At 40.2% G+C, this 15,334-nt stretch overlaps 1 protein-coding gene across 2 annotated transcripts in view; it reads left to right on the top strand.

Moving 5' to 3' along the window:
* LOC150082659 (lipase member H-like) overlaps positions 1 to 15,334 on the top strand; it is a 30,594-nt gene that overhangs the window by 3,853 nt on the left and 11,407 nt on the right. The window contains exons 1-5 of one of the 2 annotated variants that reach the window (XM_090377571.1): positions 6,215 to 6,261; positions 11,824 to 11,939; positions 12,765 to 12,946; positions 13,268 to 13,414; positions 13,685 to 13,814. In XM_090377571.1, coding sequence (XP_090233697.1) covers positions 11,846 to 11,939; positions 12,765 to 12,946; positions 13,268 to 13,414; positions 13,685 to 13,814 — 553 coding nt within the window. In that variant the 5' untranslated portion in view covers positions 6,215 to 6,261; positions 11,824 to 11,845. Of the gene's footprint in view, positions 1 to 6,214; positions 6,262 to 11,823; positions 11,940 to 12,764; positions 12,947 to 13,267; positions 13,415 to 13,684; positions 13,815 to 15,334 lie in introns of those variants that run through there. The other variant, XM_090377570.1, reaches the window with a different exon arrangement.

Here is a 15,334-nt window from a genome sequence, read left to right on the forward strand (position 1 = left end):
GGAACGGAACATGATATTGCCATGGGGGATGTCTTCGTGTGTGCGCGATGTAAGCAGTGTAAGGAAATCAGGCGACAACTCAGCGTTGTTATGGGCCTATATGAGAGCTTGAAGGACAGGGAGGATGCCCTAGAAAGATCTAAATTGAGGGGCCCATCAGGTTCTCAGCTGCCCACATCAACGCCAGAGCTTGCACTTGGTCATCACGCAACACAGCGGCAACTCCCAAGGCAGAATGCGCTGGTCCCACGGGAACTAGTAGTTGTTGGTGACTCTATTGTCAGGGACACGGGAAATATATTGTGTAAAAAGGATAGGTGGAACAGGACCAGGGTATATCTGCCAGGGGCAAAGGTTGATGACATTGTAGAGCGGATATCATCTTTTAAGGGCACAAAAGGTGATATAGTTGTACACTTTGGCACTAATGATATTAAGAGTAGGAGACCGGCAGAATTACTTAACAAGTACAGGTCACTGTTGAAAAAAAGCCGTGAATAAGGGTTGAATTTGCAAGTGTCTGCAATTCTGCCCAGACACGATAGGAGGGAATACATGATGAGAGCCTTGTCGATCAATTCGGCCCTGGAAAGATTGTGCAGGGCTCAAGGGGTAGAATTTTTTTCAGCCTGGACTGTACTTGTTAACAGGAGAGATTGCTTCTACAGGGATGGGATACACTTAAATAGAAAGGGTGCAAGAATATTTGCTGATGCTATTGAGGCAGTTTTAGGTGGGTCGGAAAACTGATAGCTTGGGGGGATACAAGGACTAATACTTTAACAGTAGCCGTAGGCAGAGGTGAAGGTGATTCTTGCACAACTTCTATTAGAATAAGTAGCGACCTGGAGCGAGGGGTGTTGGGGGTTTCAGGGACGGATGGCAGTCATCGTGAAACAGGTGGGTATATGGGATGTGTTAAAGTAATTAAGAATAAGAATAGGTGCATGTATACTTGCATGTATACCAATGCTAGAAGTATAGTAAATAAATTTGATGAATTTGAAGTGTTGGTCAAGACATCAAAGGCGGATATTGTTGGGATATCAGAGACTTGGTGTCACACAGATATAAGGAATGCAGAACTGGAATTCGGGGAGTACAATGTGTACAGAAAGGATAGACAGGATAGAAAGGGAGAAAGTGTTATGCTGTTAATAAAGAAAAACATAAAATCAAAAGAAGTGCATCCAGTTGATATAGATGAACAGTGCACTGTTGAGCCAGTTTGGTGTGACATAAGCACTGCGAAAGCAAAAATAAGAGTAGGAGTGTGTTATAGGCCTAATGACTCGAATGAGTACAATGAACAATTGTACAGAGAAATAGAGTGGGCAAGTAAATCAGAATGTCTTATAATGGTGGATTTTAACTTCCCAGATATTGACTGGAACTTGTGGATTGGGCACTCGCACACTAGTCAGACTTTTGTGGATTTATTGGATGATTGTTTTCTGCAGCAGCATGTTCGAGAGGCAACCAGAGAAAGTAACACTCTTGATCTGGTTACCAGCAGTGATCATTCGTGTATTAAGAATTTGCAGATAAAGGAACCACTAGGTGGCAGTGATCACAGTGTGCTGAAGTGGGATTTACTTAAAGATTTAATTACCATCAGGGGTAAAGGAAAGGGTTTTTGCTTCCGTAAAGGTGAGTACAGTGGTCTCAGACAGTTTTTAAATTCTGTACAGTGGGACCAACTAACGATGTTACCAACAGTAAATTCTAAGTGGGAAGCATTCAAGGAATTAATCGTGGATGCTACTAAAGGTTTCATACCAATTAAGAAATATTGTTCAAGGTTTAGGCCTAAATGGTTATCAAATGAACTAATGAGACTCGTGACAGAGAATAAAAATGCATGGGATGCATATAAATTATCAAGCGACTCAGAAGCCTATGGCAGATATAAGTTAATCTGTAATCAGGTCACAAAGGAGGTTCCGCAGGCGAAGGCAGATTACGAGAAATCCTTGGCAAAAGATGCTAAGAAAAACAGCAAGGATTTCTTTACTTATATAAACTCTAAAAGGAGGGGGATGAATCTGATTGGTCCACTTGACATCGATGGTTCGACTGTTGATGATCCTGCTCAGAGAGCAAACAAACTGAATGAGTATTTTGCATCTACATTCACACGTGAGGAGTTATTAAGGTTTGCAAATGGCAGAAGGTTATCAAATTGTAGCAGGATACTTAATGATTTTGGAATAAGTGACAGCAAAGTGGAAGAGAAATTGTTGAAGTTAAACATACGAAAAGCACCTGGGGTGGATGGGATCTATCCAGTTATATTAAAGGAGGTGGCAAAGCAACTAAGCAAACCCTTAGCCATAATTATGAGAGCGTCCTTGGACTCAGGGGAGGTTCCCACGGACTGGAGATGTGCAAATGTATCCCCAATTCACAAAGGGAGATCGAAGGGTGACACGTTAGTTTAACTTGTGTTCCGGGTAAAATAATGGAGTCACTGGTTAAAGAAGCATTGCAGGATCATCTAGACAAGACTGCAGCAATAATTCAGACACAGCATGGGTTTGTTAAGGGAAAGTCTTGTCTGACAAATTTGATAGGATATTATGATGTGGATACAAAGGAACTGGATGCAAAAAATAATTCTGATATCATATATTTGGATTACAGGAAAGCTTTTCACACTGTTGCGCATGGAAGACTATTGTACAAATTGGAGCAGAATGGTATTAAGGGTAAGTTGCTACAATGGATAAAAGGATGGTTAAGTAGAAGATGACAGAAGGTGGTAATCAATGGGTGCCGCTCTTCTTGGACAAATGTTATTAGTGGAGTTCCACAGGGTTCGGTGTTAGGTCCACTGTTGTTTTGTATATTTATCAATGATATTGATGAAGGTATATCAGGCTTAATGTCGAAATTTGCAGATGATACAAAAGTTGGCAGGGTTGTTAATGACAGTAATGGCAGTGTGCTACTGCAACAGGATCTAGATAATTTGGGCAGATGGGCTAAGAAGTGGCAACTGAAGTTTAACCTTGACAAATGCAAAGTACTGCATATGGGTAGAAGTAACCCCAGAGAAACGTACCAACTGTGTGGTACTACACTTAAGGTGGTAGAAAATGAAAAAGACCAGGGAGTAACTGTGCAGGAAGATATGAAGTTTTCTGAGCAATGCAGACAGGCTGCCAGGGCAGGTCATGGGGTTTATTCAATGATATATAGGAATTTTGCTAGCAGGGAAAAGGAGGTGATTATCCCTCTGTATAAGGCAATGGTCAGGCCACGCCTTGAGTACTGCGTACAGGTCTGGAGGCCTCATTTTAGGAAGAATGTAGATTTACTTGAGCGTGTACAGAGAAGGGCAACAAGATTGGTTAGGGGAATGAAGGGATTCTCTTATCAAGAGAGGCTTAAGTTGCAGTGGCTGGAGACTAGGCACCTGCGTGGTGATCTGATTGAGGTGTATAAGGCCTTGAATGGGTTGAGTACGCTGAATTCTGATGGGATCCTTCCACTTGTTCAGATTACGAATCTAAGGGGGCATAAATTCAAATTAAGAAAGGACAGATGTAGAATAGATGTGCGGAAATTTGCCTTTAGCCAGCGGGTGGTTAATTGCTGGAACAAACTTCCATCTTTCGTTGTGGAAGTTGATAGGTTAAATAAATTTAAGGAGGAACTGGACAGGCATTTGGAGGGAATAGTGTGATTTTTTTTTTTTTTTTTTTTTGGCTGATGCTGCATAAGCTCATATATTTGCTTTCTTGCATCACCTGCCGCTACTACTACTACTACTACTACTACTACCATCACCTCTCCCCACATAAAACTCATATGATTGTGGTATTAAACGAAAGAACATGTACTGTCACAGATTTCCTTTGTAATATAGAAATGAAAAAAGCGCGTGTGGCCAGGATGTTGTCCTTTTATGGTCTTATCCATATCACAAATGTTTTCTGCATAATATTATTGTTTCGACATTGCAGTAGAATTCAAAACCATCGAGGCGAATCCATAATGTGATGTTTTTATGAATATGAATATCCTGTTTTCTCAATGGTACAATGGGGAACCATGCATCAATTCATTCATGCACTTCTGCAAAATTACTTGCAATTTTTAATTTGACTTTGAAGAAGATGAATTTCCACGTCTTGCAATCCCATGAATGGTAAGCACTGATTGTGAGCGCCATCAGATAAGTTTTGTGCACCGAAAGGTAAACTGTAAGGTATTGACTGTATTGACTTTAGCAGCAAATAATCAATTTATTTAAGGAGTCAGTCGTATTCAAACCCTTTATTTTTATCACCGTATTAGAAGGTCGAGATCAAAATGAGTGGAAAAAATTTGAAATATGAACTTTGTTTTGTTGAGTCTTTGATGATTATTCCTTTAAATAGATTTCAGTTCATTCAAATTATTGTCCCTCTTTCTGTCTATTTTCTTCTTATAGTGCAAAATTTATATTTCTTTTTAAATGGAGTTGATTTCGAAAAAGGATGAACGCCATTCTCCTGTTCGGTCATGATGTTCGGTTCTTCAAGTAGTTCACTATCTTCTTGGTTTCAACCTGTCAGCAGCCTATGCATTACTGAAAGACAGCTGATTGGTCTGTGCTTCGCAAGATTTATACAATCATTATGCTTACTTTCAGATAAGGATTCCTTGTAGTCAGAGAATCTGGCATTGTGTTAAAAGTACCTTATCACGTGGCTACTCCGAGGCAAGCTGCTCCGCTAAATGTCTCTTTCTACGCCTGAATTTCATGTGCCTCTAGTTGGAGATATTGTGGGTCTTTCTCTTGAATCTCCCATTCTGTCATCCCTTCGATTTCCTTGATTTCCTTGTGTTTTCGGTCTAATCAGAATGCACCGTCGTTATTCGTAATTTCGCTGCGCCACAGGCTAGCTGAGAATCCCCGAATGTCTTCTAGTTGGCAGGTCCATCACTGTTATCCAGTTGGCCTATGTTCTCTCTTAGCTATTCTATCGTCTGCTGTAGCTTTCTTTCCTTTCCAAGGCCGGTGGAGCAATAAATGGTTATGTGGTACTTCGTTGTTGATGAGGTAATCGGTATTATTTACCATTTGGGGTGGTAAATGACTTGCTGGATGTTTGGTCTCCGTTTCAGACTGGTGTGGATTTCTGTGAGGGGGGGGGTTCATTACCTCGAATTCTGCTAGGATTTTCTTCTCTCTTTTTCCATTCTTATTTTTTTGGTCTCGTGCCTAAACAGTCCAGAACTGTTCCAACTACTTGGTTTGTAATTCCATTCTGTTCATTATCATGTCGGTCTCAACCTTGGCTATTTCTTAGTACACTCTCATGATGAACGTGTTCGTTTCGCTGTTCCACTTCAATCGTTGGCTTTTTCTTCCTTCCTGAGTGGTTACTAGCGGATTTCCGCAGGAAGCTCTTCGGTTAGTTGGGCTACATGGTCTCTTGCCCTTTCTGTCCATTAGGCAAAGCTTGAGACAGCATCACTACTCAACTCACTTCCTCGCGGGTGCGTTCTACTTTTCGAAGCGATCCCCTCTGCCTGAAACCTGAACGCAAGTGACTTTATCCTGCACCACACTCGATGCAGTATTTTCAACATTTCGACTTCTCATTTTCATCCAATTATGGAGGGAAATAGTTTAGTTTTCGCTTTTTGCATCCAATAGTGAGTGGTAGTTATTGGGAGCGAGACCAGATGACCCATTATCTGCCCCCACTTTAACCCTTGGGAGGTGGGTTCGAAGAAGCGACTTTTGCGATATTTTATTAAGAGTCATTGACGCGATTCAAATCCACATCTTTTCCAAAGGGTGTGAGAAGGAGGGTTACGTGAAAACTCCAGTAGATTTGCAGTTTCCGAGATAATCATAACGGCACGTCGTTTGTCGCTGACTTCCACCCCACGTTCCATGGTGAAATCTTTCGTTTTTTTCCGCTGCGCAATAATTTGCATACAAGCACATTCCTGAGTATCTGCACACCTGCTTTATAACGCACGTGGCAAACACACGATGCTGTTACTGAGAGAGAAATCCCTCCCAGGAAATGGACAGAATTACATAATAAAAAAGTGGCAGCTCAGTGCATATAAACGATACAGGGAGTGCAGGAAAGCGGTGTTTATGTATGTGTAAAAGATGATTCATTCTGTTCCTCAATGCGCATGAACTGTGCCATCGACAGACATCAATATATTACATGCTAGAAAAGTATTACAGCGTTTTTTATTGCGCATAACCAAGTGAGACAGCCTTGTCTCCATCCATTTGCGAGTGAGGTAAGAGCTATACATGTTTTACTTTCTCTCTGTTGTGGAATTAAGTTTTAGATGGTCTTTAATCAATGTAGTTATGGTAGCTTCGTGGGTTGTACAACCAAATGTCATTAATGTGAGTCGTACATTATTATCTTGGACAAAGCCATGGCGCGCGCACCCTGAAAGTTCTGTGCATATGATGTTCCAGCAAAAGAATGCTCCTTCTCTCATAGGCAATCGGTGTAAAAATTTGGGTTGAAGACCACACGCCTGATCGAAGAGATTCTAGAGATGAATCCGATCGAAGAATTTTGTATTTCACCTAACGTTCCAGATCAAAGCAGTATTTCTCCTTTCTACAACCGAAGTCGGCTCAGTATGAAGGCGTTTATAATCACCTAACTGCCCACACTAGATTGAAAAGCCATGAGGTTAAATCCGTCAAAGACACGAGGAATTTTTATGATTCCTTTCACAATGCAGTTGAGTTAGTCGGGCCTAGGCGAGAATAGCATTGTTTATTCTCCCGGAAACTGGGGTTTTCCTCCAACAAATTGACAACATAACACACACAATTCACAAACATAATACGGAACAATATGGCCGAAGTTGCTGAAGCGACTGAAATCCTACTACAACCGGCAACTACCTTCTATGTAATTTTCACTCTTCATCAGAAAGATGGTGGACCGATGCAAAAAGTGTTTGAAGGAGAAAGAAGTTTGCCTGCAAATATATATCGGTAACAGTTTTTCTATTTTCATTTTGCAGTTTATTAAAAACAAAACTCTTTGAATCATCCTACAAATACACTGATTGATAACTGAATTATGATCACCTACCTAATACTTCGTAGGTCCCCTTTTGCCCTCAGTACAGCAGCTATCCGACGTGGCATTGATTACACAAGATTTCGGAAGTGTTCGGGAGGTATGGCCGACCAAGCTGGGTGTAATGCGGTCAGCAATGCAGGTATGAAGGTGTTTGGTTTATCTTTCCACACTATGGAAAGGCATATTACTGATATGCCTCTCCATAGTGCCCTACAAGTGCTCTATGGAATTCATATCGAGGGAGTCCGGAGGCCAATCGATATGCTGGAAGTCAGATCTCTGTTCTCAAAACAGTCCTGCACAACAAGTGACCGATGGTTATCTTGGAAGACAGCATCCCCGTTCGGGAAACTGTGTAACATAGCCGGGTGTACACAGTCAGCAAGCAGTTGACGATAGCGGAGACCACTCATACGTTGTTCCACATGCACGAGGGGTCCAAGTTCCTGCCAGTGAAACATGCCCAACACCATATAGCCGCCTCCGCCGGCCAGCAGTTTTGATCTCATGCATGATGGACCAAGAGCCTCATGTTGTTGATGCCAAATCCGTACACGACCATCCACAGTGTGGAGTAAATAACGTGACACATCCGACCAGCACACCTTCTTGCAGTCTTTTAACGTCGAACTTGCATGCTCTCTGCACCAGGTGAGTCTTTTACTACGATGAACCTTGGTTAAGAGAGGATGCCATAGGGGTCGTCTGCTGGTGTAGTCCATACGTGCGAGCGTGCGACGCATGGTCATGCCAGATATTGTTCCGGGTTGGCTCATGTTGTATTGGGTGGTCAACTCTTCCACAGTGCTGCTCCTGTCCGCCTGTAGGAGTCGTCGCACCCGGCGCTTACCTCTAACATCAACCTTTCGCTGATCTTTGCAGTTTTACCGTCAGTTCGTTGCTTTACCATTTTGACGCCAGTCCTGGTACACTTTAACTACGGCAGCTCTCGAACACCCCACCAGTTCAGCCGTGTGGGAAATCGAGGCACCAGCTCGTCGAGCACCCACAATCTGTCCTTTATCAAAGTCCGATAAATCCTTCCTTTTACCCATCACTCTCGGAATTTTACTGTCTACCGAACCACTGACACCTCATCTATGCTACGTAGGTCGACTAACTCCGCACTCTCGTATCTCACGTGGTCAACGGGTCGCATTCAGTTTTAATAAGGGTGGTCATAATTCAGTGATCACTCAGTGTATGTTACTTATTATTGGTGCTTCTATGTTGTGATGTATCCCAATCTTCCAAATACACTGATCGACAAGTTTAAGAATAAAAATGTTTCCGTGAATATTTTATTGTGAACCGAAGTGTCACCGGAGGAGAATTTTTGATATAATAGACATCCTGGCATGCAAATTCCGATTGTCCAATAGAAACCGATCTGCCACCTAAAATTATTCATGCCTATAAAAACACGGGTTGTGATCACATCACTTCATTGCCGTTTATTTATTTTTTTGCTTGCCTAGTGGGATAGCCACATCTCCAATGCTGAGAATGACAAGTCATCGTCTTTCGGTTGATTCTTTGAGAAGGCAGCCGTTGAACGACTTGAAGCAGGGCTGTCGCAGGCGGAGGGGGTATGTTGGCTTACTGTGTCATTTAGTGTCATCTCGGCACTATTGAAGCAGTTTTAGAAGGCAGGAACCATTACAAGAAGAGCCGGTCAAGGTTGTTCGACGGCTACGTCAACCAGAAAAGACCGCTGTCTGGCTCCAACAGCAAGAGGTAACCCTACAGTGTCCTGTCATCAACTGTCTCTTGAGGTTGCATCGATCACAAGTGAAAAAAACGTTTCCAACTAGGCTGTGTTAAGACGTATGGACTCTATGCAAGGAAGCTAGTGGTTGGTATCCCATTAACGCCACAATCCGCTTCAGAGGTCGTCGAAACCGATGCCAAGAGCATGTGAACTGAAGCCCTAACAAATGGGGTATGTTTTTCTTCTCTGATGGTGGGTCCCGTTTTAGCCTACAAACATATTCTAGACGTTATTTCATCTGTAGAAAATGAGGCACGCGTTACCATCCCTCCAAGGTCACAGAAAAAGAGATCCTTACCGTGTAGGCGGTTTTCTCATGTTGGGAGGTCCCGACATAATGATCAACGGCAGCACCCTTCTTCATGTTTTTGATAATGATGTCGAGAACAGATCATCGAATAGTTTCTATTTTATTTTCACGCACGAGAACAACATGCTCATCGAGCTCAGGTGGTGGAGGAATATCTTGAAACCGGAAATATCCAATGACTGCTGTGGCCAGATGAATGGTATAGGGGATATACCTGTCCGAAGTTTCTCGTTGCCTCCTCATTCCATCATTATTCTATGGTACAGCACCGTACTAGATTTTCTCCTGCTTCATCGCAAGTTGCTCAGGGTACACTGCGTTTTATTGGGTTCTGTTAATTTTGTCTAGCAGTGTAGATACGCTCTCCTTCTATCCTCTTATGAATTTTTTTGTAATGCGGTGCATTTAACCTTGTTTTGTTTTCATTGTCCCACTGGCTACAATTTCCAAAAATGGTTGGGACTGTTCTCTTTCCACGCCACGTACAAAAAAACTTAGAAGTTTCTTTTTTAAACTGGAAACGTTTTGGGAATTTTCATACTGCGGTGAATTAGCCGGAATTTGTCCAAGAATCCATTCAAAGTGACCATGGAAAACGCGAAATTAACACACATACACACGCGACTCCTCATGGCCCTAACTACCTTTGCCTTAATTTAAGACAACAGCGATCACTTCCCTCCCCATACAAAACCCATACGACTATTGTATTAAAGCAAAGACCACCTGCGTTGTATTGTGACATATTTCCTTTGTGTGATTTGAATAGTAATGGCCAGGATGTGTCCTTTTATGTTGAAATCATACAGAAAATGTTTTCCGAACAGTATTGTCGTTTTGACATTGAATTAGAATTCAATAACCATCCAAGCGAAACCGTGATGTGACATTTTGATAAATATGAGTTTCCTCAATGGGGTAACTCCGAGGTACTGAGAAGAAACCATTTTAAGTACTCCTAACCGAACAGATTTAAAATCTACACTTTGTTTCATTGAGTCTTCAATCAATGGACACTGCTCTTCGTGACGAATGTTATTAGTGGAGTCCCTCAGGGTTTGGTGTTGGACACAATGTTGTTTTCTGTATTTATCAATGATATTGATCAAGGTGTATCAGGCTTAATGTCTAAGTTTGGAGATGCTACAGAGGTTGGTAGGGTGGTTAATGACAGTAATGATGATGTGCTACTGCAACAAGATGTAGAAAAATTAGGTCGATGGTTGAAACTTCAACTATTGAAGTTTAACATTGACAAATGCAAGAGAATAGAAAGAAAATGGACTTACTGCACATGGGTAGCAGTAGCACCAGGGTAACTAATCAAATGTGTGGTATTACACTCAGGCAGTAGAGAATGAAAATGACATGGTGGTAATTGTGCAGTGCAAGTGCAGACATCCTACCAAGACAGTTCTTAGGGTTTTGTCAATGATATACAGAAACTTTGATAGCAAGGATAAGGAGATGATTATCCCTTTATATTAGGTCATGGTCACTCCGCATCTTGAGTACTGTTTACAGGTCTGGAAGCCTCACTTTAGGACGAATATAGATCTGCTTGCACTGGTACAGAGAAGGGCAGTCGGATTGGTGAAGGGGGCAAAAGGTGTTCTTTCCTGAAAGGTTTCAGTTCTGCAAATTTCAGTGTCTCGAGATTAAGCACCTGCGAGGAGATCTGATTCAGGTGTTTAAAGGCTTGAATCGATTGAGTAAGCTGAATGTTAATTATATTCACTTGCTGAAGACTACACACATGAGGATGCATAAATTCAAGTTGAGGAAGGATGGATGCAAGATAGATGTGCTGAAGTTTGCCTTCAGCCAGCGGATGGATGATTTTTGGAACAAGCATCCATCTCGTGTTATGGAAACGATTGGGTTGAATAAATTCTAGGGATAACCAAACAAATGTTTGGAGAATACGGATGGGAGAACTTTTTTTTTGGCTCATGCTATATATAAACTTGCTTTCTTGCATCATCTGCCATTACTGCTACTACCTCCACTAAAAGTTCTGTTGAAGACGATTTCTGATAAGCTAACCAACGTCAGATTATATTAGCATTTACAGCAGTGTGTATATTTATAATTTCACAAAGAAATATTTATCTATGATGAACTCACCGAACTCAACTCTATGATATGTTTTTTTTTATTTCAGAAATAAACAATTAACATAGATATTACATTGGAGAGATAAAACCCATAAGATAAACCCCTAAAATGTTGGGCTATTGAAGGGGTGGTTAGAGAGAGATAGCAATTGTAATCTTCCATAATGTGGAGCAAAGATTACCAGGCTGATTGAAGACCTGGAGCTTTATGGCATTGATGAAATTTCCGAGTTCCTCGGAAATTTCATCAATGCCATAAAGCTCAGATAACTCACTGGCCAGGGATGAAATTTCCGAGTTCCTCGGAAATTTCATCCCTGGCCAGTGAGTGTATAATACGGTATGCAGCTGACATACATCAGCAAAAGCAATATAAAATTGTAACTTTATAATTCAAGCAGGTTTATTCGATTTAATGCATTAGTAATTTTGCTCTACAGATTCCACTTCCGATATTTATTAATGCTGCACATACAATTAGCACAAGTATATATTTATGTGTGCATGGAATAATTTTCATGAGTTATGATCCCTTTTTTTATATTATTTCAGTTAGCAGTTTAATTTGCGTGCGATGAAGACTCTCTGCAGGTTATTCGGTTTCCTGTTGTGCGTATCACTGGTACAAAGTGACATTATAGAGGATCTTCTGTGTCTCTCAATTGGACGTAAGCTTTCTTTTAATGTGTACTGCATGAAATTCTGCGCAAATACTCAAAATAATTGAAAACTATTTAAATACTTATATTTTTTATTCTAAAAGGTCTCATTATTAAGAAAATAGTTTCGTTTTGAAATGGCGTGTCGGACACATCATATGACCAAACGTATTTGGACACTCTTCCACAAATGTACCCCAGTCTAAAATTTTGGAATCGTGTTTAATTTTTCTTAAACAGAAAAAATAATTTTTCTTAAACAGAGAAGGGCAGTTATTATGTATAAAAATCAAATGATATTTAAGATATTTATTGGAGATTATTCCAGGAAGGTATAGAAAACGAGTGAATGTGGTAAAACATTGCAAAAGAATCCTGAACGTTGTAATTGATTCCAGAATATTCCAGAAAGTGGGAGTAATGGTTCAATATTATAGAAGACTGTAGATGATTCTAGAGCGTTCTGCAGTAATATAAATTGAGGAGTAAGAGCTGTAACTGGTAAAATCGAATAGGTGTCATCCTGATAGTATTGGGCTGGTTTTACTTGTTCAGATTTAATCCCTTGGTGGAAGCGTCTGGAACCAAGAAAAAAATAATTACAATATTTAAGTAATAATAATGGAAATAGGAAAATTAATTTTAATTTCCAGAAATGGTAGAAAATTAATTATATCTATTGCCGATTCAGAATACAGTATATTCCATTTTAAACGCGCAATTATCGAAATAAAAATCTAAAAGAGTTTCTTTAAAGTAAACTTCATGAACATTGAACTAAATTCATTTCAGATGAGTTATTTTACGTGGTTATATCAATATTATCTTGATTAGCTGTTCCCGATCCGGCCAATACCACATTCTTTTGTTATACGAGAAGCAACAGAGATGTCCCTTCCACTTATAGATACGGAGACGAGCCATTTTCCTTGGTGCCGTGTGAAGCATCCAGACCAACGTTTATTATCATCCCTGGTTGGAAGTATACAGACCGGTCGCCAACCAGCTGGCCATCCGTAAGTAAAATAGAATTAAATGTTATTTTCTGGAGATATGGTTTTACTTGGATGAAAAGTTTATGCTAAAATTAACTGGGATTCGTGTGCTGAAACCTTCAACTGTCTGCGCCTCAGCAGCAAACATAAGGGACTAGACCAACAAAGAACAGGGATTAAATAAACAAAGTTTGAAGAAGTAATGTAGATTAGTGAATCAGTGGTATGCACATATAATATTTAATTGTAATGGTGAACTCAATTCTAATTTTCAAAGATGAAAAATTGTGCAATGTTTAAACAAGTTTAATTCGAACGATCGTTGTACTTGTGTGTTTACAGGTGTATAAAGAATCCCTATTGAATGAAAGAGACTGCAATGTAATTATAGTTGACTACCCAGCAATAGCAAATTTATCACTTCCTCTTGCTATTAAAGGTAGCAGAGTAGTTGGTAAAGAAGTTGGTGAGTTCCTTCTCAAAGCTGTGGTAAGTGGTACCGATTATTGTTATATTTGAATCAGATGGGCAATTCGTATTACGAATTGATTTCTTTTGCTTATTTACTATATGATAGACTATTATAGTATATGGAAGTACGCATCAAAGATTGGTTTCGTTTATCATGAGTTATATCTAAAAGAAATTAAATTTTAATACTTTATTTCCGGGATGAACTTCCTTGCGCATTTTCTGCTTTATATATTCTTGGATGGTTTTAATGTAATAGACAAGAGAACATTGATTATCTTATTTCAGGACAAAGGAACACTTTCAGTTGCTACATGCAACATTATTGGACACAGCTTGGGTGCTCATATAGCAGGGTTTTCTGCAAAGGAGCTACGCAAATTGGATCCAGCTTCTGATGTGCTGTATCGCATTACAGGTGATTACATGAGGTTTTTCTATTAGAAATATGAAAGATAATGATTTAGAGACAAATAATAATTATTTAGACAATGAAATATATTTATTATATAAATATGCTCTATTGCGAAAAGTACCCGGGAAATTATAATTTTTAAACTTTTGTTGATGCAATATTTAATGACATGTGGGCTCATATTTTACATAAGCACGCTCCACATCAGCAGTCTTCCAACCAATTTTCATTTCAGGAAGGCTGTATTCGGACCATGTTCGTTACTCTGTCAACACAGCCATCAATTAAGATGATGAGTGGGCGTAATAAGCCAGCGCATCCGAAATGGGTTCAGCGGGATTGAGGTCGAAGCTGTGAGCAGGCCAATGAAGTTTTTGCACGCCCATATTTTCAAGCAATGTCACTACATACTGACATTCTGAAACAGAAAAGGCATCTTCTCACACTGCTTCCGCATTGCAGGAAGTACACTGAATTTTCGAGCATGCCATATAAAAGCATGACATCACTGTCCCAAGAAGGATGGCCAAACGACGAGAAACAACCCTATAGTGTGTTAGCATCTCTGCCTAACTTCAGGGTAAGGAACACACACACACACTCTGGTAAATAATGTTCTTCAGCCATCCACAAAACATTGGAAAACTTTGTATCATTCCATGGACAAATTGTGATGAATTGTGCCCATGCAATTGTACATTACGCAGTGCTGGCTGTGACGTTTAGTTTACTTGATGTAGCCAATCCAAAAACTATGCCTAATCTCCCCCTCTTTCCTATTTGTTAAAATAAATACCATAACCGTTTCCCTCGTGTGCAAACCAACCTTTTTTGTTGTTTATTTCACAGCGCAGCATAAACCTTTTATGTTTGCCAATCGCCTCCAAAAATAGCTATTTTCGCCTCCAAAGATAGCTATCTCCAATCGCCTCCAAAGATAGCTATTTATAAATATCTTTATAGCAGGCAGTGATTGGTTACACGATTGCCTGATGCAATAATACCCACAACAGCGACAATGCTAGGGGTTTAACATTAAATAACTTATACAAGAAGAATTACTTAAAACATATATTAGGACATAAAACGTATAATTACATATTTTACCTATAAAATTGATATTAACATGTGAAATGAAGACACATGAAAGGACGATGACAGTCACTCGGTTGAAGACGAAAGCTGGTCCCTGATGATGCGTCGTCTGTACGATTTGTCCTCTATGAACTTTTTGTAGTCCACATCTATCTCCTGGACGTTGTGGAGCATCTCCATGGGCAGGAATCTATCCCCTATTCTGAGCCTCCACGACACAGACTGCAGAGAGGGGAGGGCTCTTAAGGATTTTGGGGGGATCCTCCAATTGCACATCTGCCAAAAATTAGCCTGACTGCCCTCTTCTGAATGGAATTTCGAAGGCTGAGGTTTTGGGGACACTGTCCCCAATATGTTTCCAATATGTAGGAAAAATATTCCACGGTAGAATGAATTTAAGATTTTTATAGAGTAAGTAGCTGTTTTAA

The sequence above is a fragment of the Mastigoproctus giganteus genome, chromosome 7 (genome assembly GCF_048544385.1).
Source record: "Mastigoproctus giganteus isolate SK-2022 chromosome 7, ASM4854438v1, whole genome shotgun sequence".
Classification (NCBI taxonomy): domain Eukaryota; kingdom Metazoa; phylum Arthropoda; class Arachnida; order Uropygi; family Thelyphonidae; genus Mastigoproctus; species Mastigoproctus giganteus.